Source organism: Eptatretus burgeri, chromosome 15, assembly GCF_056783735.1.
Source record: "Eptatretus burgeri isolate ZD-2024b chromosome 15, Ebu_testis_v1, whole genome shotgun sequence".
Taxonomy (NCBI): domain Eukaryota; kingdom Metazoa; phylum Chordata; class Myxini; order Myxiniformes; family Myxinidae; genus Eptatretus; species Eptatretus burgeri.
In genome coordinates this window covers 44,178,854-44,201,681 of record NC_140975.1, presented here as the reverse complement: position 1 = coordinate 44,201,681, position 22,828 = coordinate 44,178,854, and the positions used below count along the sequence as shown (strand labels likewise).

Here is a 22,828-nt window from a genome sequence, read left to right as displayed (position 1 = left end):
GAAGTGACCCAACTGCAGGAGGACGTCCGCAGACACTCGTCTGCGTTCACAGTACAGTTGGGCACTAGATATGGATGGCCGTTGGCTCACAAGGAGCTCCTCCGCCCTTTGGCAGGTTTTGTTTTTAATCCTGCTGGGTGTCCATATCCAAACACCCTCCTCACCAGAAAACCTGGTGGGGGAGACGGTTTAGTCGCCGACAACCCGACCATGGAACAGGTTAGTACAGGTTTACATGGTACCTGTAGCAGGTCACAGATCGAACCTGACCTGACATAAAAATCGCCATTTTCAAAACCTATCTCGTCTGCCATTCTAAAAGATATTCGGCAACTGTTTATTGATTATAATAGTAAAAAATATTATCTTGTATCAAACCGGACAGATTTTTGAATTTCCTTCCCGTTTGATCGTCACGTGATCTGGAAGATGTCCAAAAACGCCGATGCGATTCGCAAAGAAGGAAGGAAGGAGAAATGAAATAGAAATATAAAACACATTTTAGCCTTTTATATTTATACATTTTCCGCCGAAGGTGCAAAAGTTTCAAAACCCGAAATGTAAACGTCGGCATTTATTTTCAAAATATAATTTCATGCGTGCGCGCCAAAATGCCGAGTCATCTTTAACCAAACTGTGCAGTAGTCCGGTCATGGCGTCTGAGCAGTGGCCAGCGTGGTTCAGATTGACTGTGGTTTCTGGGGCGAAGGTGATTGTTAAGAAGTATGCCGGCGGTATAAATTCGAGTGACTGTATTGGTGATTTAATCACGCAACATCTTGACAACGAATATTCTGGCCGAACGATTGCATCAATTCAGTGCATCAGCAGGGATAATTCGCAGGCTCCTCTCGATCGTGTCGATATCTAACATAATCACCGGGGGACATAGGGCTGCAGGCTGTGGGGCGAGGCCACGGATCCCGGATGAGGGGATAAGTGATAAATTATGCAACATGCTTTGGGCTTTCTGATTAATATATCAATGAGAACATTCCATAATTAATTAATCTGGCATACAAAATGTTTTTTCATACCTGACATGTTACTTTGTGCAGTGTCATGAAACTTCTGTGGAATTAATAATTAATGAATTTGCTAGCTCTAACGATTTTTCAAACCTCAATATCTCTATAAATACTTGACCAATTTTCATTCTGAAAGTTGCATTATAATCAGTGAAGAATAATCTATAGGATTATCATAATCTCCGAGAGCTAAGCCTATTTTTTTCGTTTTTTTTTACAAGCGGAAGTGAAAGGTCCCCAGAGAGTGGACGGACCCGAAAACCACGTATTGCACTTACTGGTGATTCTGATGTGTTAATCCGGGTACTAAATGAACAATACATATTTATTAATTTTGTCATTAGTAGTATTATCCTAGTGTATCTCTGTGAATTATTTCAATCTAAATGGTTAGTTTGGACTGTTTCGCGGTTACATGAACTGAACATTGAGAAGTTGTGGTATTATAGAGATGACTGTCACCCCCACACGGGGGTAATTTTCTTATTTGTGTTCAAAATACAATATTCAATTGAAATTGAGTTGTTCCTCGATCATAAACTGCATTTGTAGATGCACAGACAGACAAACAGAAGTGAATCAATTGCTTAACTCTGCTTTTCGCTTCGCGTGCAGCCGTGCACGGGGTAAAAAATACATGTTTGTGAATTTTTAGTTGTGTGGTTAAATCCAGCTACTTTGGAATTCAACCTGAATATTTTTATGTAAATCCTTCTTATAAAAGACTTGGGCTGGCAGGATAGCTTGGAGGAGTATGCCCTTGCCATTGAGCTGTCTATTCTGGGTTCGAATCTGGACCAAGATATGATTGAATTGTCACCCTGGTGTTAAGCTGGAGGACACGTCTTCCAGCTCTGGGGGCATTGGTAGATGTTAAATATACCATGGTTCGTGTCTTTTCGAAAAGTCGGCGAGTTATCACCACCACCCTGAGCAAGTTCATGTCACAGTTGAACATCAGGCCTGGCCAGCTGGTTGCAGAAAGACTTGGTCCAGAATTGTCCCCCTCGGCCGACCCCACAAGATGGGAATTATTGGGGCAGTTAAAGAAGAAGAAGGTTTCCTGCAAAAGATCGTGTAAAGATTAAACCACCTGTTGCTGGATGTGCAGGTGTGTTTTTGAACGGCTGTGAAAAGGAGCAAAGCAAATGGAGAACAAAGCAGAATTCCTCAGGCTGGAGATGGTTTCAGTTCAATGATTAATGTCCCCCTACCTTTTTATACAAATCCTTTTCAGCCGTGGGGTATCCACACAGGTCATTGACCCAACATTGTCGGCATGACCATGGCTGCTTGGGAAGATGTATCAGATGGCAGAGATAGTCCCGCTACCACCTGATCAGTCAAGTTAGCGATCACAGCAATGTCATTTGCTCTATTGAGTATGCTTGCAACGCGCCGTCGATGAATTGATCGCTCGCTATTTGCAGGTTGTCGAAGCGAAGACGTAGAAGTATACTGGAGTCCATTAATCATGAGATCTTTCACTCCGTTCTTTACCTGCTTTACCGAAAATAATGTGCATGGGACCAGTGAAGCCTTTTCACTCCTTTGCAGTGACAGCGCATCCTCAACCGCATCTTCCAACTAATTCAGTGTGGTTTGGTTGAAGAAGCCGCTTCAATCCGTTGCCTTTGATGGTGTCGTACATAGTGTGCCCTTTGATGGGACCTGCTCACTCAGGATGCCAGGCATCGAATGTAAAGGTGCTCTCACAAATGATGTAACGGCTGCTGTAAAATGAGCACCCAGATACACTTCTCCTTTGTTTCTACCACTTTAATCCTGCCGCACCATTGTTTATGAGAGCCTCGAGGTAAACACAGGTTCTGATGTTGTCTCACTAACTGAAAAGACATGAAAAGAAAAACCTATTGTTCACATAAATGTGAATTTTTGCAATGGTCCACTTCATATCATCATGTTGTGTGATCAAGATAGTAACGAGCTTTTATTTAATCATTAGCCTGATAACATGGTGGTTAAAGAAAAAACGATGGGAAAAAGCGTCTTTGACATCAGACGACACAATCCGCAATGAACACGTATCCGTTACGATTCTACTCCCCAGAGCAGGCTGTAGCAGCTAAGCTCAAGTATGGATTTTGGGTTGCACAAGTCACCCGGAATGTCGATCGAAGACCTCTCTGAGAAGATAACGGGAATTAGTCTGGCCGTATCATGTTGGCTCGTAATCCAGGATATCCAAGCCCTTTTCGTCGGAGGAAATGCACGGGTTGACTGAAGGCAGGCATGTGCGTGCAAGGTGTTTGCGGAAACTCGGTGATGTCGGTGACATTCTGTCAAATGTGCTCGAGGCAGTCACATGTTTGCTGTTTGAGATTTTGTTTTTAACATTGTTCAGAAGTGTTTAAAAAATATCTACATCTGTCGATGACCAAATTTGCCACATGATTCCTTGATTGTGCTTTTCTTTCGCTTGGCTCGGATGGTGAAGATAGGAAAATATCTACAACTGGAGAGTTCATTGAACACCTTACCCAAGGTGTTCCTTCAGAAACAAGGACATGGGTGGTGTCTACGAGTGGCAAATTTCATTGGTTGAGATGATGTAAAATGGCGTAATATTTTGTCAAGTACTGCTAAACAGGTTTCTGAAAGTGTCAAAAAAGCGATTTGTGTTCTACAGTGTTCAAGTATATAATTCAATTGAAATAAAATAAAGATTTTAAAGGTTGTAGAAAAAAAATCCGGAAGTTTACCACCGTTCATGCACCGGCTTTTGCACCACCTTATTTAACACGTTACATTAGTTATTTGTGCCTGTTGTTTGTGTCCTTTATGATATCCTTAAAAACAGTAAGTTTCCTGGTTGGAATGATTTTCGTTTTTGTTTGACTGCCAGACAGGCAGACAGAGTAAAAAAAAAAAATTATCTCGCTCCTCTCCACGCATGTGCAATCGGGACAAATTCAGATCAGACATAGTACGGATAAACGGTAGGTTCGTTTTCAGATTCTTGTTCCAATTTGTGTTCAAAATATAACATTCAATTCAAATAAGTTGTTCCTCGATCATAACTGACATTTGTAGACAGACAGACAGACATGAACCAATTGCTTAAACCTGATTTTCACTTTGTGTGTGCAGGCTAACAATAACTTGCTTTTGGTAGAAATAATAATAATTGTATCCACTTACTATTCTGCTCCAATTGTTCAGGTTCTCAGCACTGCACCATGCCGCTCTAAGCGGAAACGTCGAGGTGATTTGCTTGCTTCTTGAGGCTCAGGCTAACGTGGACATCAAGGACAATGCTGGTGAGCAAAAAGAGTTCCTGAATGTGTGATAGAACTATTGCATGTACTTTTCTAAACTCCGTCCTTTCTTTTCAGTCCTTTGTATGGACTGCACATATACTGCTACAGACAGTAAATAGCCTGGGATGTTGAAACTGTGTGTATGTGTGTACGTGTGTGTGTGTGCGTACGTGTGTGTACGTGTGTGTGTACGTGCGTGTGTGCACAGCTTATGAAATTGCTTGTACATGTATCACATGCAGGACAAATATTGAGACATCAGCGTACTTTTAACAATTGTAACCCACTCCCCCTACCCTCCCTCTGAGCACTGCATCAAGATGTGATACTTGATTGAATATAAGAGCAAAACGTGGGGTCAACGTGGGGATTGTATAAATAGTCAAAAAAATGTTTCTGTTTTGTTTTTGAAAATTCAAATTAGTGGGGCAACTTAGCTAAATATAGCATAACAATTGTGCATTTTGTGAGGAAAGCACAAAATTTGGCACACTAGTAGCCCATCATATTATGAACAGATTTGGATATTGGGCCATCTCAAATTCAGCCGCTGATGGCTGTGGCAGCCATTTTCCACTGCCATCAAAAATTTTGACTAAATTAGGATTAGGATCGCCTCCATACGTGCACCAAACCACGCCTCCCTAGCTTCATTTGTTTACGCACGAAAATTTAAGGTTGGATACTTTTTGAACACATCTCGTATGCATACATACTGTAAAAAAAAAAAATATATTGTTGCGGTTCTCGGAACCGCATGCATCCAACAGATAGTGGTCCCAAGACAGTTATTCCATTAATATACGTGTCAATAGTCCCTTCCCTTTTGTCTCGCGGGACATCAGGGGCGTGCGTTGCGAGGGTCTCATAGCTAGGTTTGCTTACATCATTTCTTACGTCATTTCCAGGGGTTTCCTTATTTTTTGGAGTAGGAGGCTACCATTAAAAAGTAGCCAAGCCAAAAAAAACAGCTTGCCTCAATCCCTCTTCATCGGGGTGTGTGTGTGTGTGTGTGTGTGTGTGTGTGTGTGTGTGTGTGTGTGTGTGTGTGTGTGTGTGTGTGTGTGTGTGTGTGTGTGTGTGTGTGTGTGTGTGTCCCCATCCGTCCGTCTGTCCGTCCGTCCTGTTGCCTGTCTCTGCAAGTAAGCCTGTAGAAGATGCTTATTATTATTTTCGGGTTAGGTCTGCTCTGTGTCCACTTTTATAAGTTGCTTATTATTTGCTGCACCACACCTCTCTCCCCTATCTCTGCACAACACACCCCAATAAATCTCTTGATCGTACCACATACCTTTCCTTGCCCATTGTAAATAAATTGTAATTCGAAATGTTCCCTGCTTGTTTTTGTCTTTTCTTCCATTGATCCAGCTTATCCAGGTTCGAATCCTAGCTCAGCCAGGACTTTATTCCCAACAATCTGTTACTTTTAGCCGGTACGTCCTTGGCAATGTCGCTCGGCTGCATCTGATCCGGGAAAGTGATCCGGTTCGGTCAAGGCGTACCGAGGGCGTGTTCCCTGGTAATTAAATCACCTGGTTATTTTTAGGGAACCAGATTAACTAGACGGGGGACCCTAAGTCACATGGTTGAGTTAATGACGTCCATGGTCTGTTAAACGACCCGCCGCGTCACTGAATTATCGGTGTGCGATAGCCTACAATTCCGGGGAGTCTGGTGGGTGCCGAGATAGCTTCCTTCCCCCACCTAATGGCCTTCTCACCCGACCCCCGGCCCGCAACTGATAGATATATATATATATATATATATATATATATATATATATATATATATATATATATATATATATATATATATATATATATATATACATATATATATAAAGACCCACCCACATCTCTCACCTGTGAATCGAGGGAATAGCCAATCAGCTCTCACCAAATCAACGTAACCCAGGTGGCTTGGATTATAGAAACGATTGACCCCTCCTACACTGCTTTTGCCAAAGAAGCTGCATAAAGTAACCCAAGAAGACTAACACAAGGTGAGTGCTATGCTGTTTCAAACCCTTCCCAGAGTTCCTCAACAACTATAAAGACGTTCACACACAGTACACACATGAGAATCCCAATGCTACACCCCACCCCCCCCCCCCCCCCAGCTACCAGACCAGTTTCATTTCTTATTGGTGAACCATCAGCAATAGTGCAGACAGCAATGCATACTAATGAGGCTTTGAAGCATGTACCACATGCAAACATCAAAAGCAGTGAAGTATCCAGTAAATGGTTGAACAAGTATCCACTTGGTGGCTTCTTGTGTCAGCTTATGCTTGTGATTAAATGAATAACATTTAACTCTCTTTGAAATCACTTTATCATCACCCCCTAGGAGTTTCAGATGTTATTGCTGGAGAACTCATTATGTTGAAAATGTTCCACAGACTACCACCCCAATGACACAGTGTCCAAAGGTCACATGAATTTGAAAAAAAGGTTGAATCGTCTCCAAGTCTTCGACCACAGTTTCAAACTGTGCTCATCAGCAAGGCAAAATGTTGGATTCAGATGTGCATGAAAGGGCCATGTGCTTTCATTCAGAATGCTGCCCGGGCCACACACACACACACACACACACACACACACACACACACTCACACACACACACGCACACACACCCACACACACACACCCACACACACACACACACACACACACACACACACACACACACACACACACACACACACACACACACACACACACACACACACACACACACACACACACGTACTCCTGCCAAAGAATGAAAGAAACAAAAGTATAAATTGGTTGAGACAGGGTATAAATTGGGACAGAATAATAACCAGTAAAAGTAAATACCTTCTACAACACTCTCATAATGTATGAGCATACCAAGTGAATTAACCAGTCATGTGAAAGGATGAATTTAAATCAAAATAAATCATCACAGGATGAAAGTTGAAAGTGAATAATTTGGAATGATGAGCAAAGAAGCCCCCAGAATTATGGAAGGGTCAATTCCCCAAGAATTGCCATATTTTTCTCTGACTTGTCATCATACCTCCTTCCACCCAAAGCAGCACTATGCCATACACATTTACATAGAGAAAATTTGAGTGCTCCCTCCAGCCTGAACCCCCGGGACTATGAATTGTTTTACCCCGTGGGGTATTCCACCCCCCAATACCCCACGGGGTCTAAGCGCCGCTCGCGTTCTCTCTTTTCTTGTGCACAGTTCATTTGAACATCTATTTCTCCAAATATTCCTGAACAGAATTCGATGAAAATTGACAGCCATATACTAGACACATGCGCAGGCAATAACTGAGCCGAAAGTGCGATTTTGGGCCAAGGAACAGACCATTTTCATTAAATTGTTATTTCTCGGTTATTAGTGAACAGAGCTGAACCAAACTTGACAGGTATATTCTAGAGACCATTCCTCAGGCATTAACTGAGCCAAAAGTGCGATTCCGGTCCTTTGGGCCGAGAAACGGCCCTTTCAGCCCATTTTCTTAAAATTGATATTTCTCGGTTAGTAGTGGACGGAACCGAACCAAACTTGACAGGTATATTCTAGAGACCATTCCTCAGGCACTAACTGAGCCAAAAGTGCGATTCTGGCCCTTTGGGCGAAGAAACGGCCCTTTCGGCCAATTTTCTTAAAATTGTTCTTAAACAAGCTCAAATGAGCTAAGATCCTCGTCATCTTAATGATGATGTCATAAAAACGAATATGACATCATTGTGATGTATCAGGTTTGCGATAAATTATCTGTGCTAATGCCCGGCTTGATTCCCGCAAACAAAATTCAAACAGCTTGCCTAGTTTCGGAGATAATGGTATAGGCGATTTCCATTAGCGGTGATATTATGACGTCAACTTTTTTTCTAGGAAATTTCCAAAATTGAAGATGGTTACTGCCTGTGCGTGGGCTTTCTGCATATACATGGCAAGTTTCACGAAGATCCGATGAAAACTCTGGGTTGTGAAACAAAAAATGTCAAAAAATAGGAATGACGTCATTAAAATTTATATGATGTCATAGTGATGTATCATATGTGCGGTAATTCATCTCTGCTAATGCCCTGTTTGATTCCTGCAAACAGAATTCAAAAAGCTTGCCTAGTTTCGGAGATAATTTTTTAGGCGATTTCCATTAGCGGAGATATTTTGACGTCATAACTTTTTTTCTACAAGGAATTTTCAAAATCGGAGATCGTTACTGTCTGCGCAGGGTATTTTTACATGTATATGCCAAGTTTCAGGAAGTTTCGATGAAAACTGTAGGCTGTGAAACAAAACGTCCAACAGAAGAAGATGAAGAACAACAACGTGAGTAAGACTTAGAGATCCTCCATGAGAATCTAAAAAAAATTTTTTAAATGCGCTGGGCAAATTAAGTCGCAAATGATGATATAAAACCAGCCTCACTCTTGTGAGGTGTTCTGGTTTCTTTTTCTGATGCGATGAAAATCTTACCAAATTTCAAAACTATCTGTCGTCCGTGCTATCGCTTACCTGAGAGTAGTACGAATAAACTCCCACGGGGTATGTTCGCAATTCAAACTTGTTTTTTATCCCCACGCTTTTTTATAAAAACGGAGGGATATTGTCATGGGCTCCTGTCAGTCTGTCTGTCCTTCCATCATGCTATCTCCTTCTAAATAGTTGGGCAGAAATTCATCCAACTTAGTAGTTATGATCACTACATGGCAAGAAGGTGCGAGAGCAGGATCATTTCTGCCCCTGCCCCCTGGGGTGGTGTTAAAAGCTCAAATACTAGAAAATGCTATTACAGGTACATTTTAAATATTTTTAGTGAAACTTTGTGGATGCAATCAACATTGGGGGATGCATGAAATGTCACGATTTTTTGGATTTGACTCAGGTTCATGCCCCAAGGCATGGGGACTTGGGGTCACAGGGGTCAAAACAGAGGTTTTTTTCAAACTCTAAATTTGATATTGGGTCATTCCTGGTGGAACGTTTTGCCATCTTTCAACTTTGCTTTCGGTGGAGATTGTGGGGATTTGCGATGGCTTGCCATCGACTTCATTCTCGTTTGTTTTGTTGTTTTACCTTCTCAAACCTTCCCAGGTATACCCTGAGTACACCCACCAGGTTTCGATTTATCCCAGCAAGTGGTTCAGGAGTTCATGAAGTCAAACCCACACACAAACACACACTTGTCAAATAATAGTGATTATGAAATCAAACTTGTATGAAAAAACAACAACAAAGGTAGGAATAATAACAAATGCAGGTGTGAATTGAATCTTTTTGGTATACACCTGTCCTCGTTGAAAACCTAAAATATTTTACTTGCAGGGCTGCGGCCGCTGCATTATGCTGCCTGGCAGGGCAAGGCAGACCCGCTGCGTCTACTGCTTCGCTCAGGCTCCTCGGTCAACCTGCAATCGGCCGATGGGCAGATCCCTCTCCACCTCGCTTCACAAAATGGACATTTCCAAGCGGTCAGTGGCTGGTTTGACAGCATTCACATCCTGCGTCTTCGTAAACATATCATTTTTTTCGTTTATTCATTGAAGTATCTTGGTGCTCAGTCGGAGATTCTGCTTCAACACCAGTCCAACCCATGCATCATGAACAATGCGAGCAAAACGCCGTTGGATCTCGCATGCGAGTTTGGCCGTCTGCGGGTGAGTGTCAAACGGTCTGGATCAATGCTCTGGGATCTTGACTTTTGGTTCTAATATCCATAGCATATGTAATTCGATGGATTGCTGTTTGAATGTGAAGTCCGTACTCGTTGGCTGTCCTGGCAGCAGTAGATATTGAAAGTTGACATTGGAAAAATTCAGAAATTCCGATATCTGCACGGATTATAGCACGTTGTCAAGGCTGCAAGGTAGTTAAAATTAAGTTTGAAAGAATCTTTTGTCTTTTTTCTTTTTTTTTTAATCCATCATGAATACAGTCGGGAATTTGACAAGTGCGGTGTGACAGCTGCTGTGCCCGAAAGGTTGCTTTATTGGATGTTGTGGTGAGAAATCACCAACAGCAAGGTCATCGTTCAGGTTCTGGGTTTTAAATTTGAATCCATGGTTGCTGGAGACTTCTCACTGCTGGAATGGCTTTGATTTGTGAAAATTTGCTTCGTCATTTTGAACTCTTTGACCGTGAAGGTAATAAAATGGATGATTGGTAGTTCTTGAGGTGCCTCGCTTTGTATTTATTTATTTATTTTAAAGGCTATGCCTCATACCTTAAAAAGAAAAATTCAGTTGACCCTATTTTGCAGTAATGTTCATCAGGACAAGGATTCATTTTCTTATTCTAAAATACTTCTATCGGACAGATCAGTCACTCTGCGGTGAAAAATCCTACTCTATTAAATAGGGCAATTCTCTTTAGGCGTTTATGTGCGTCTAAAAATCATAGCAAAAAACACCCCTTGGCCAATCTCCGCCAAATCTTGCACATGTGATGGGGATACCCAGGGTCAGGTCATGGGCACACCCCCCCCCCTCCCCTCCGTGAGTGGATGAAATTTACGGCTTTCGCATATACATGTAGCACATTTCAAATGGTTTACTGACCCCTGCTGGAGACGGGGATTTACGAGTCACGACAAAAAATATATTTGCCCTCACCGACCCCTCACCACAGGCTGCTCCCAGAGTTACTGGATATTTATAGTGGATGAAATAAACAGAACTTTGATTGAGGTCTGCTAATCACATGGGAAGTAAGGATGTTAATGGGTGTTCACCCTTCATTGGAGCTAACATTATATTATTGCTTCGACAAAGGGTTTACTCCCAAAATGAACTGGATCCGAGAATGTTTTAAGTGATTCTTCACCATTGAGAGATGGGACCAAAAACGATATATAGCATGATATCTCAAAAAGTTGTAGATGGATTATGACAAAACGAGGTGGATGAGTTGGTTAAGTGACAAGAACAAGACAATTTGATTTTGGTTAGGGTCCGGATTCAGATCCGACTTATCAGTTCCATACAAAATGTAAACTGTTCAGCCTGGTGGAGGTATTTGCTCTACCAAGTGTGTTCCGTTTCGCCAAGTGTCACTCCATGAGAGATTTTTCATTTTTACTTGCGAAAATCGAATATTTTTCAAGTATATTGGGTGGTTGAGTGCATTATTCTGTCTATCTGTTTGTCTTTGTTTGTTTGTCTATTTATCGCCTACAAGTCACAATTTTAAACCAGTCTTCACAAAACTTAACCACATGGTAGAGTTCATCATAAGCAAGAAACCTATTGTTGAGGTTTAAAGGTCAACATAGGTCGAAGGTCAACAACTAAAGTCGTATTTCTAAAATCCTCTTTTCATCCCATTGACTTGGAATTTGAAGAGGATTTGCATATCAGGTCACTGAATTCAACCACAAATTATTTTGAGGTCAACTTAGGCCAAAAGGTCAACATAGACCGAATTTCTAAAATTGTTATTTTTCATTCAATTGACTTGAAATTTGAAGAGGAGTTGCATATTTGGTCATTGAATTCAACCACCAATTATTTTTGAGGTCAAATTTGTTTCATGGCTTTTGCAAGTATCGTGCTCTGCCCGTCGTCTTTTTCTTGTTTGTTTATCAATCGCCTCCAGGTCACAATTCCAAACCGATCATTATGAAACTTTACCAAGTTGTGGAAATCGTCTCAACTGAGAAGCCTATTGATTTTGAGGTGAAAGGTGAAAGGTCATCTTGAGGTCAATTTCTAAAATCGTCACTTTACATCCGATTGACTCGAAAGTTGAACAAGATTTGTATATTGCATCACTGAATTGGGAAATCAACTATTTTTGAGACCAAAAGGTCAACTCGAGGATAAACATATAAAATCATCAATTTTCAACTGAAAATCGTCAATTTACATCCTATTAACTTGAAAGTTAAACAGCAATTGCATGTTCCATCACTGAATTGGGAAGACAACTATTTTTGAGGTCAAAAGGTCAATGGTCAACTCAAGGTTAAACTTCTAAAATCATTTGTTTTTTTTTTCATTTAGACTTCTTAACAGCTACTTTTAGTGAAGAATCCCAAGATTCCGTCATATCGTGAGATTTTGATTTTAAATGGTTTTTATTTACTTTTCATAGGTTGTGGGGAGGGGCAGTTTGAGGACTTACTGGGATGGGGGGCAGTGAGGGGACAGAGTTGAGGCCTGGAGGGTTGAGGAACTTGGGGTTGGAGGAGGGGGTTCTTGGGCTGGGGGGCAGTTGACTTTGGATGGAGTGGTTGAGGACTCATGATGGTGGTTGGGGGGGGGTTAGAACTTAGGGCTGGTCGGGGTTGAAGAGTTGGGGTTGGAAGGGTTGAGGACTTGGGATTTCGTGGGAGATGAGGGTTGATGACCTGGGGTTGAGTTGGGGGGTTGAGGACTTGAAGTCACATTTTACATGACCCAGAATTTCCATGATCCCATGTAAATATTATTCATTTACAAGTTCTGCTTCTACAGCTTAAAATTCCATTATCACCTGCATATGGCATGCAGTGCAGGGTTGTAATCGGTTGCATTATTTTAGTCACTTTCCAGAAGGGAACTATTAATCAGCATTTTTGCATCTAAATGTTGGGCTCTATCAACACAGATGCTGTCTTGACATCACAGGTTGCAAAACTGCTCTTGAACAGCAATGTGTGTCCAGTCCTGCTGGAAGGACGACCCAACGATTCGAACAACCCATCGAGCACAAGCCCTTTGCACCTGGCAGCCAAAAATGGTCACGTGGACATTATTCGGTGAGTATTGATTGTACAGCACTTTGACTGCATGTGACATTCTCACTTAGATCTTGTAATATCACCATGTTTGTCACATGACAGGAAGGGAACTGCTCTAACAGGAAGTCAATGAAATGCATATTCATAATAATAATAATAATAATAATAATAATAATAATAATAATAATAATAATATGAATTCCCTTACAAAGAACTTCAACACAAAAGTATGACATGAGGACTATCAAAGCCTGCACCATTATTACCAACTTATGGTTGTTTGTCCATGCTCTATCCTTTTGAATTTCAATGCTGAGCATCAAACATGGATGCAGCATGTCCCATTTTGAAAGTCTTTGGTATGACTTGACCATGGTTTTAACTGGTGTTCGAACTGTCGACCTTCCAGACGCAGCAGATGCTTTAACCATTACACCACCAAAGCTAGCAATTATAGAAATGCAAGCAATATACAAACAGGAGTCACAAACTGAGAGCTCTCCAAACTCAGCCTACAGCATCCAAGTCCACCTCTGTCATGGATTGCTGACTTCCTACAATCCCAAAGTCAGCCCATGACTCTCAACAGGATCTCCCCTTTCCCTGTTGAGGCAGGAGTGCCCCAAGGCAGTGTCTTGAGCCCAGTCCTGTTCCTCATCTTCATCAACCATCTTTTTGATTCCCTGAGAACCCTTCTTGTCTTTTTGCTGATGACTACACTCCCTCTGCTATATCATCCCTCATTATGCAGATAGGCAGGCAGCAGCCTCTTCCTTCACTGCAGACTTTGATAGAATCAGGAGTTAGTCCAACACTTGGAATATATCTTTCAATCCTGACAAATCCACACTCTCACTCTGCCTCTTGTAAAGAACCATCTGGGTATCCCTCCCATCTACTTGCTTGACGAACTGCTTGAAAAAGTCCAATCCTTCATACTTTTGGACCTCACCATTAACCATGATCTCACTTGTGCAAACCACATTTTGGAGTTGGCCTCTAAAGCCAGCCATCGACTAAGCATCCTCCATCATGCCAAGCCATTCCCCCATCCATATTCAAAAAAATTTCTACCCTCTTTAACTCTCCCCAAGCCCACCCCCTCTTTCTTTTTTGTATACACTGTCGAGGCTAGTGTGAGAGCTAACACACAGAAGCACACAACAAGCGGAGCAGGAGACGAAGGGTGGGAGAAGGAAGGAAAAAAACCAGTGTGGAACAGAGGCATGGGGAGATCTGTGGAAGGGAGAGGGATGGGGTGGGGAACACAGGGTAAACAAGATGGACACACCAGGGACTTTCTTGAAGGAAAGCAGGGAATTTGAAGGAGTTGGGTTTGGGATGGATTAACAGGGTTATAAAAGATCGTGGTTTTGGATGGGGGCAGATAAGAGATGGTGGTGAACAGATGTTTTGAAGACCTGGAAGGAAGAATGGGATTGAAGAGAGTGTCAGAGTTTGTTCCAAAGGTGAGAAAAAGAGGAATGAAAGAGTGAAGATGAGCAGTGATTCATGATTTTGGTCGTTTTACCAGAAGGGGGTTGTTGGCGGATCTTGAGCACCCTGCGGAAATTTGGTGGGGACATATTGCAGACAGAGCGGGGGGGGGGACATGGCCGGAGAGGAGACGGTATAAAACAGAAAGACCACCGCCCTGCCTTCAGTGAGAGAGTGAGAGACCCAAAGACTCAGCCTCATAACGGGAGATACCAATAATCCTAAAAATGATCCCTTCCTTTCCAGGTCGTTTTGTTCTCTTCCATCTCCTTCCACTCACGTTTCCATTTTTTTTGTTCCACTGCCATTTCATCCCCAACTTTCCCTTCCTGTTTTTTTAGCCCTCCCTTCTTGCTGAGTTTGAGTTTGTATCCTGCTAGTTCACCCCGTATTTGCTCTTCCTCCTCGTCCTCTCACTCTCACTGTTGCCCTCACACATTTTTCCTCCAAGTGTCCCCCAATTGTATCCCCTATACCCCATTGTTGTTATGTTTCTCCACTTTCTGCTGTGTTGTCGCTGTTTTATTATTTTTAGTTCTATGTTCTAGCTCTTCCATGAGCCTCAGCCTTGTATACAAACGATGAGCAATGTCATTGAGATGGTGTGTATTATTTGTACAATCGATTATCCCAGATAATGCAAAAGTACAGCAACTAAGCTGGACAATGTCCTGGTATTTTGTCTTTGGGCCATTTGCTTTACATTGCACCTTGTTGTCATGCCAGCATATATAGTATTTTATCAAGCCAAAAAGTATTCTGAAGGCAGCTCCAAACTTCTACTTATGCTTCACTGTAAATGTTGTACATTGACTTTGGGACCATTCTCCTCACAAACATGAAAAATATAGCTTAATTGTTGACCAATTCAAACTTGGATTTGAGCTGTAAAGAGCACACATGTTCAGCTTCACTCATCCCACCATTTGTGGTGTGATGTAGTTTTTCAACTTTTTGTTTTGGTTACATCTTCTTAGTAGCAGTTTGTAAGCAGCTCTTTCCATTGTAAGCTATTAATGCTCATGTATATTTTATTCCATTAAGCCTGGTGTTGGCTTAGTGGTTAGGATGGTGGCTTGGGATCCCAGGGTCCTGAGTTCAATCCCTGTTGGCTACTGGATTAACACCAGGGGGTTGACTCAGCCTGTCATCCTTCTGAGGTCGGCGAAATGAGTACCAGTGTACTGGTCCCGGTGTATGCCCCGGTTAGAATAGGTGTACCATATCCCTGTGTGTCGTAAGAGGCGACCAGGGTTGGCGTCAGGAAGGGCATCCGGCCATAAAACATTGCCTCAAGAAAAAGCCAAGCCCCTGCACAGCAGGGAAAAATGGCTGTAAAAACGGTCATTTTTTTTTTTTTATATTTTATTCCATTGTAAGCTCCTTATGCTAATCATATTTACCGGGCTCATGGTTAGTGTCTGCTCTGAGTTAAAACCCCTGGCCAGGTCATACCAAACACTTAAAAATGGGAGATGTTGCTTCCTTGCTTAACACTCAGCATTTAAAAGGATAGAGCATGGACAAACAACCATAGGTTGGCAATCATTGCACAGGCTCGATGTATCTCATGGCCTCCTCCTGCATTGAAGTTATTTATAAGAGAAATCATATTATATTATATTTTCGATTATATTATATTACTCGTGTGGATTGGCTCATTTCACTCGCCCTCCACACGTGGTTGCAGAGATTTACGTGACAGATTTGCTGTGTTGTCATGATTTACAACAATCATAATACAAACATTTATTTTGTACAAATTTATTTGTAATATTAGTGATATTATATTTATTTGAAATGTATTTGTAAATCAAAAGGCCCAATTGGTCTAAATGGTCAAGGGTGTAAGCTGTCTAATCTGTCTGAAGGGTGTAAGGGGTCTTTATGGTGCTCGGGGACTATTGGGTCCTCAGGGTCTTTTGGGTCTTAAAGAGTCTTCAACGGTTGAAGGAATCTCAGCAGTCTAAAGCATCGAAAGTTACATTCCAATAATACACAATTAATCGACATACGTGTGTGAAGTCAGGGTGCAACTGACGTTCAAACAATACGTAATTGATAGACATATAGTCACACGACTTCAATGTGAAAGGTACATTCCAATAGTACGTAATTTATAGATTACGTGTCGTCTGCAACCGACATTCAAACAGAACGTGATTGATAGGCATATAGTCACACGGCTTCACGGACAGACAGACGGCTTCACAGACCATGCTTTTCGTTTTTGTATTATATGTATCTTGTAATCCATCACTGAACACATCTTTATGTACAAATAACATCACTTTTGGAGAGTTTCTGCTTTCTATATTGACCACATATTATTCACATCAGCCGTTAAGTCTCCTGGTCAGAGTCTTCCATACAGCTCCTGAAAACAGTCTTCCTGCAATCTTTTGCATAAATCTTCACCAGGCTGAACCTTGATCTCGTCATGCTTCTCAGGTGGTATTTATATCTTGATGGCCATTACCAGATTCACACTGTGGTTGGATGACAAAGAATCGCAGTGTAACCTGTCAACATGTGACTGTACTCTGGTGCAGTTCATTTTCTTATAACAAAGGGATGCTGTTCCCAAATCATTTTCCCTATTTATCCCCTTTTCTCACAATTTCCTTAGTCATTTCCAATTCTTTGTATCCATAAGTATCTATGGATATGTAGACAACAGCTGGTGGGTAAAATCTAAACTGTTCTGCATGGTTTACTGTCTTTTGCACGTGAACAGTGAAACATGTTGCACCTTTTTGAAAGTTAGGTTGTAAAAGACTTTGCAGAAGGCATGCACCTACGTTACGTTGCATGCAATACAGGTGCACTGGCATTCATAGCCGGAGCAAGACTGATTGGAACCGCTTTTGACGTGAGCCTCAGAACATGAGTGATGAGGTGAACGCTTCCATATTTGGATTTCGTTTGAAGAAGATTTCCATTCATGGTGCAGTTATCATTCACCAGTGGCAGAGCGATGACCTCAGCTGTTGAGCAGTTCATCTCTCTGCACAGGTGTTTCGTATGCAATAACAAGGTGTCCACCCCACCAGCGGTTTGACTTTATTAATTTATTTCGCAGTCCGAGTCGTACTGCATTCGACTTGAAGCAATATCGTGTTCACTGTGCTATGCTCGGTGCACGATTTGTCAGTATTGTAGGAGATGCTATTAGATTTTGAAATAGTGGCGAAAAATAGAAATGCTTGTGAGTTATGCACTGGGGAATAGATGCTGAAATTTTGACATCTCATCATGTAGGCCAGGTGTACAATCACATGTTGTATGCGATTATCAAGAATAATACCTGGAGCTTGTCTTTCCTAAGCAATAGGAACGATTTTTCTGAGCAAAAAAAAAAATAAAACAGTGATGTCTCGGGTTATTTGGAGGATGTTTAAATAATGTTGTTTTGTGCAGAAATCTTGGCTTGAGGAAGAGTTGAAAATGTAGTTTGTTGTAATGCTGTTCTTCTCAAGTGTGTAGTCGTGATGTTTCTCCATGTTTGGTGGACTGTCCGATTGTTTGGTCGATGACCAAATAATATGATTCCGGGACGGGGAAAACAAATGCGCGACCACACGATGGATACGTTTTTCACCTGAGAGAGCGAATGTGCGGAGGGCATTGCGGGCATACGAGGCGAATAATTTCACAGGTGAAGCTGAAACTACCACATTGGCAGCAAGTTCCGTTTACCATAACACCACAGGTCACAGTAACAGTACAATAGATGATGCGGGTATATCAGAGTTGTTTTAAAGCATATTACTCGGAATCCTAAAAGGAATGCACATTTAATTTCTCGTATGCATAAGTGGACAGCTCAGAGTTAAAGCTCCAAAATTTGCTGCAAACTATGTGCTGTAAATCAAGTTTTATGTTCCTTCACCGTTCTCTAAAACATTATGATTTAATTCGTGTGGAAAGGCACACAACATTAAAATTGCCTCCGTGTTGTTTTGCGTAATTCAAGTCTCGTGTGCCTCGCTCGCGTCTTGAGCATAATTTCGAAATGTTGAGTAAATAATGATGGTGTTGGTGGAATATATCTTGCACAATGGCATGTGTGCAGGCCCCTCCCCTTTTTTATAAAAATTCTGGTTGTACCCACCGCTCTTTATAAACTGTTTGACACAACTTTTAATATGTGCCTGCTTCAAATTTGAAATGGACTTGTATGCATGATTACTTTGCCTCTTGTCCAGGTCATCTCCCTCACCGCAGGGGGTAAGTGTCCAATTTTTAATTGTGCCACTGGCCAGCTCACAGGTATCCATTGCAATTGGTGGATTTATAGTCTAGTTTCTTCTGTTAAAAAAACAAAAACAACAAAATGAATAATCAGAGATTTGCAGACCCTCGTCAGGACTTGTTTTGTGTAGTTTTGTGTAGTGCATTTTGTGTGGTATTTGTGTACTAGTGTGTTACGTAATTAATAACACTGAACAACAAATTTCAAAAATTTTTTTTTACTGGAGATGTGTAAAGTGATTAAGACTAATTTGGGTACGCTGATTTCAAAAATCATAACCGTTTTGCTGTATCACGTCAGGATTTTCAGGAACAGAAATATTCCCATTGCCTAGAAGTCAGGATTTCAATGAAATTTACATATGTCTTTAACATGTCTATTTCGTACAATTGTTGTTAACTTGTGTTATATTTCTTTCTTTCAGATAAAGATGAGTAGGCGTTCCTGTACCAATCATCCTGATAACTTCTGTTATGTCTGTGGTCGGTATACCAAAAAAGATCAACAGCGAAGTATATCTACAGCAGTGAAAATTGAAGGCCGCCTACTTTCACTACTTCGGGTGTAAGGTGGGGGACCAAGAACAGAGCTGGGCACCACACATCTGCTGCACAAGCTGTCACACAACCTTGACTCAGTGGTTGGTGGGCAAGCGCGCGAGCATGCCATTTGCGGTGCCCATGATATGGCGTGAGCCGCAGAATCATCATGATGATTGTTATTTCTGCTGCACAAGCATCGCCGGCTTCAACAAGAAGAATAAAGGTCACATCAAGTACGCTGACTGCGTCTCTGCTCGTAAACCTGTGCCTCATGATGACGAGAACCCCGTTCCAACACCTCCAGCTGATCAGAACATAGCTGTAAGCAGTGGTGAAGAGGATGGTGATGATGAACCTTTTGAACCCGACACTCAAGAATCACACCTTCTGAACCAGGGAGACTTAAATGATCTTGTAAGAGATCTCTCGCTGTCAAAGGCGAAGGCAGAGCTGCTTGGATCAAGGCTGCAGCAGTGGAATCTACTTGAACCTAACACCAAGATATCCTTGTTCAGAGCACGTCACAGAGACATGGCTGAGTTCTTTGAGATGGAAGACACGATGACATTCTGCAGTGACATCAACGGTCTGTTGAAAGAACTTGGGTGTGATCACGATCCTGCAGACTGGCGCCTCTTCATCGACTCGGAGAAGAACAGCTTGAAGGCTGTTTTTGCTCCACAATGGCAACGAGAAACCATCAGTCCCACTGGCTCACGCGTTCGGCATGACAGAGACCTATGAGACTATGCGGCAGCTGCTTGATTCCATCAAGTACAATGACTTCAACTGGCACATCTGCGGAGACTTGAAAGTGGTGGCGCTGTTGTTAGGACTGCAGTCAGGCTACACGAAATACATGTGCTTCCTTTGTCTCTGGGATAGCAGAGACGACAAGAATCACTGGACGAAGAAAGATTGGGAAGAGCGAAAAGAGCATGTACCTGGTCGACACAACGTGAAGCATGTCGCCCTTTGTCGACCCAGCCAAGGTTTTCCTTCCACCACTCCACATAAAGCTCGGCTTGATGAAAAGTTTTGTACGGGCAATGGATCTGAATGGGCGTGGGTTTTTATACCTCAAGGAAAAGTTTGGCAACACCTTGTCGGAGGCCAAGATCAAGGCTGGTGTCTTTGTTGGACCGCAAATCCGACAGATTATGAAGGAGGAAAACTTTTCCGACAACTCTAAACCCCAAAGAGCTGGCAGCGTGGAGGAGCTTCAAAGCTGTGACAGACAACTTCTTGGGGAACGAGCGCGCGGACAACTATGAAGAAATAGTGCAGCAGCTGCTGGAGTCCTTCAGGAAACTTGGCTCCAGGATGTCCCTGAAAATCCATTTCCTACACCAGCACCTGAACTTCTTCCCTGACAACTTGGGAGCAGTCTCGGACGAGAGCACGGCGTAGCGATTCCACCAAGAGATTTCACTCATGGAGACGCTGTTACCACAAGGGCGGCACAACCCGAACATGATGGGCGATTTCTGCTGGTTCCTGCATCGTGAAACTGACACAGAGCAGCACAAACGCAAAGCCAAATGCCTAAAGCATTTTAAATTACATTCTAGTGGAGTTTTTCTGTAATTTCTATAATTTTGAAGCATTCATGATGAAATAAATGAATAAATGAATTTTTGTAAATTTCATTGAAATCCTGACTTCTAGGCAATGGGAATATTTCTGTTACTGAAAATCCTGACGTGATACAGCAAAACGGTTATGATTTTTGAAATCAGCGTACCCAAATTAGTCTAAATCACTTTACACATCTCCAGTAAAAAATTTTTGTTGTTCAGTGTAATCGACATAACTAGAACTGCCACTTCATAACTGCTGGCAGTGATGACTGGGTACCAAGATGTCCCGCTTTGATCGGACACTTGACCCTGACCAATGACGTTTATTATTACTCATTTGAATTTAGATTGGGACTAAAATAAATTCATTTGAATTCAAACGGAAGACCAAATAGGTACAGTCCTGCATTGGAGTCATCAGAAGGAACCCAAACAAGCAAAAAGCATTATTCAACCTTATTATTATTATTCAAAATAATATTATTATTTGAACCTTATTCAAAAAATATGTATATCAAAAAGAGCCAAGATCAAAAAATTCAATAATTCTGACTGCCAGACCATGCATCTGATCATTTTGAAACTTAAAACATACATTCCTGATCACCACGAGATCATAATTGTGAAGTTTCACCTCAATTGATGAAGCAGTTCAAGAGAATTGTTTTTTGAAGATTATTCCAATATTGCTGCTTCTTCCAATATGGCTGCCAGACTATGCAACATTAATTATTCATGAATACCTTGGTCTCCACAAGGCTTGGGGAACATATCCGTCCAGCTGTTCTGGAGAAGATTTTTATAGGTTTTAGGGTATATGCAATGTGGCTGCCAAACCATGTAACCTATGACATCATGTGTGTGAACGTTTTCTTCCCCATGGATCGGCGGTCGTACGTATAAAGTTTTGCCTCGATCGGTTCAGCTGTTTCAGAGAAGATATTTGAAGATTTTTTAAAAAAACAAACAAAAAAACAATATGGCTGCCAAATCACGTGACCAATGACATCATCAAGTTATTTTTTTTTTTTTTCTGTGGACCAATTTATCCATAGATGACCCTCAAAAATTTTCATACTGATAGGATGTACTGTTCCACATATACAATTATGACATCACAATGAAAGCACCTATGATGTCATAAAAAAAAATCACATTCCCATGAGGAGTACTTGCCACGTGCCAAGTTTCAATTTTTTCCTTAGTGCGGTTTCAGAGAAACAGAGGTCCAAATTTTTTCAGTTTTTCCAACACCATGTGACCTATGACGTCATTAAAAAATTCTACATAAGTAGTCGCTCCTATGGTGAAAATTTCGTCTCAATCCGACAAGCAGTTGTGGAGAGAAACACTAGAGTTCTGTGTAGACAAACAGACAAAGAAACAGACCCAAATGCAATACCCCCTCCTCTGGTGAGAGTAAAAATTTCCGCTTATGCAAAATCTGGTGGAGTTTGGCCAAGCCGTTTTCAATTCTATAATGTACATACACGTATACAAATTATTTTGGACATACATATGTACAAACAAAAAAATTTACTTATTTATTTACTCTGATAAACGGTAAAGCCAAAAGCATGAGCACCTTGTCTGTGTTCCTTTATAGCGGATAACTCTAACCATTTTTACCTCCACCACCGAAGGTGAATGGAGGTTGTTTTCACCCCCGTCTCTTTGTCTGTCTTTCTGTTTGTTTGTCTGTGAGCAGAATATTTCAAAAAGTTGTTGACCGAGTCAGACAAAATTTGGTGGACAGGATGGGTGTGTGACAAGGACGAATCGATTCGATTTTGGTGAAGATCCATCATTGAGAGATGGGGCAAAAAACGATATATAGCATGCTATCTCAAAAAAGTTGTGGACTAGTAATAACAAAATAAGGCGAATGAGTTAGTTAGGTGACTAGAACAAGCCGATTCGATTTTGAGTCTGGTCCCG

The 22,828-nt window shown here is 41.6% G+C and overlaps 1 protein-coding gene across 6 annotated transcripts in view; it reads left to right on the top strand.

Annotated features, from left to right (window-relative positions):
* Positions 1 to 22,828, top strand: part of LOC147012075 (caskin-1-like) — a 274,888-nt gene that overhangs the window by 158,412 nt on the left and 93,648 nt on the right. For all 6 annotated transcript variants that reach the window (XM_085858227.1, XM_085858229.1, XM_085858226.1 and 3 more), the window contains exons 3-6: positions 4,212 to 4,309; positions 9,623 to 9,768; positions 9,859 to 9,954; positions 12,904 to 13,034. In XM_085858227.1, coding sequence (XP_085714353.1) covers positions 4,212 to 4,309; positions 9,623 to 9,768; positions 9,859 to 9,954; positions 12,904 to 13,034 — 471 coding nt within the window. The remainder of the gene's footprint in view (positions 1 to 4,211; positions 4,310 to 9,622; positions 9,769 to 9,858; positions 9,955 to 12,903; positions 13,035 to 22,828) is intronic.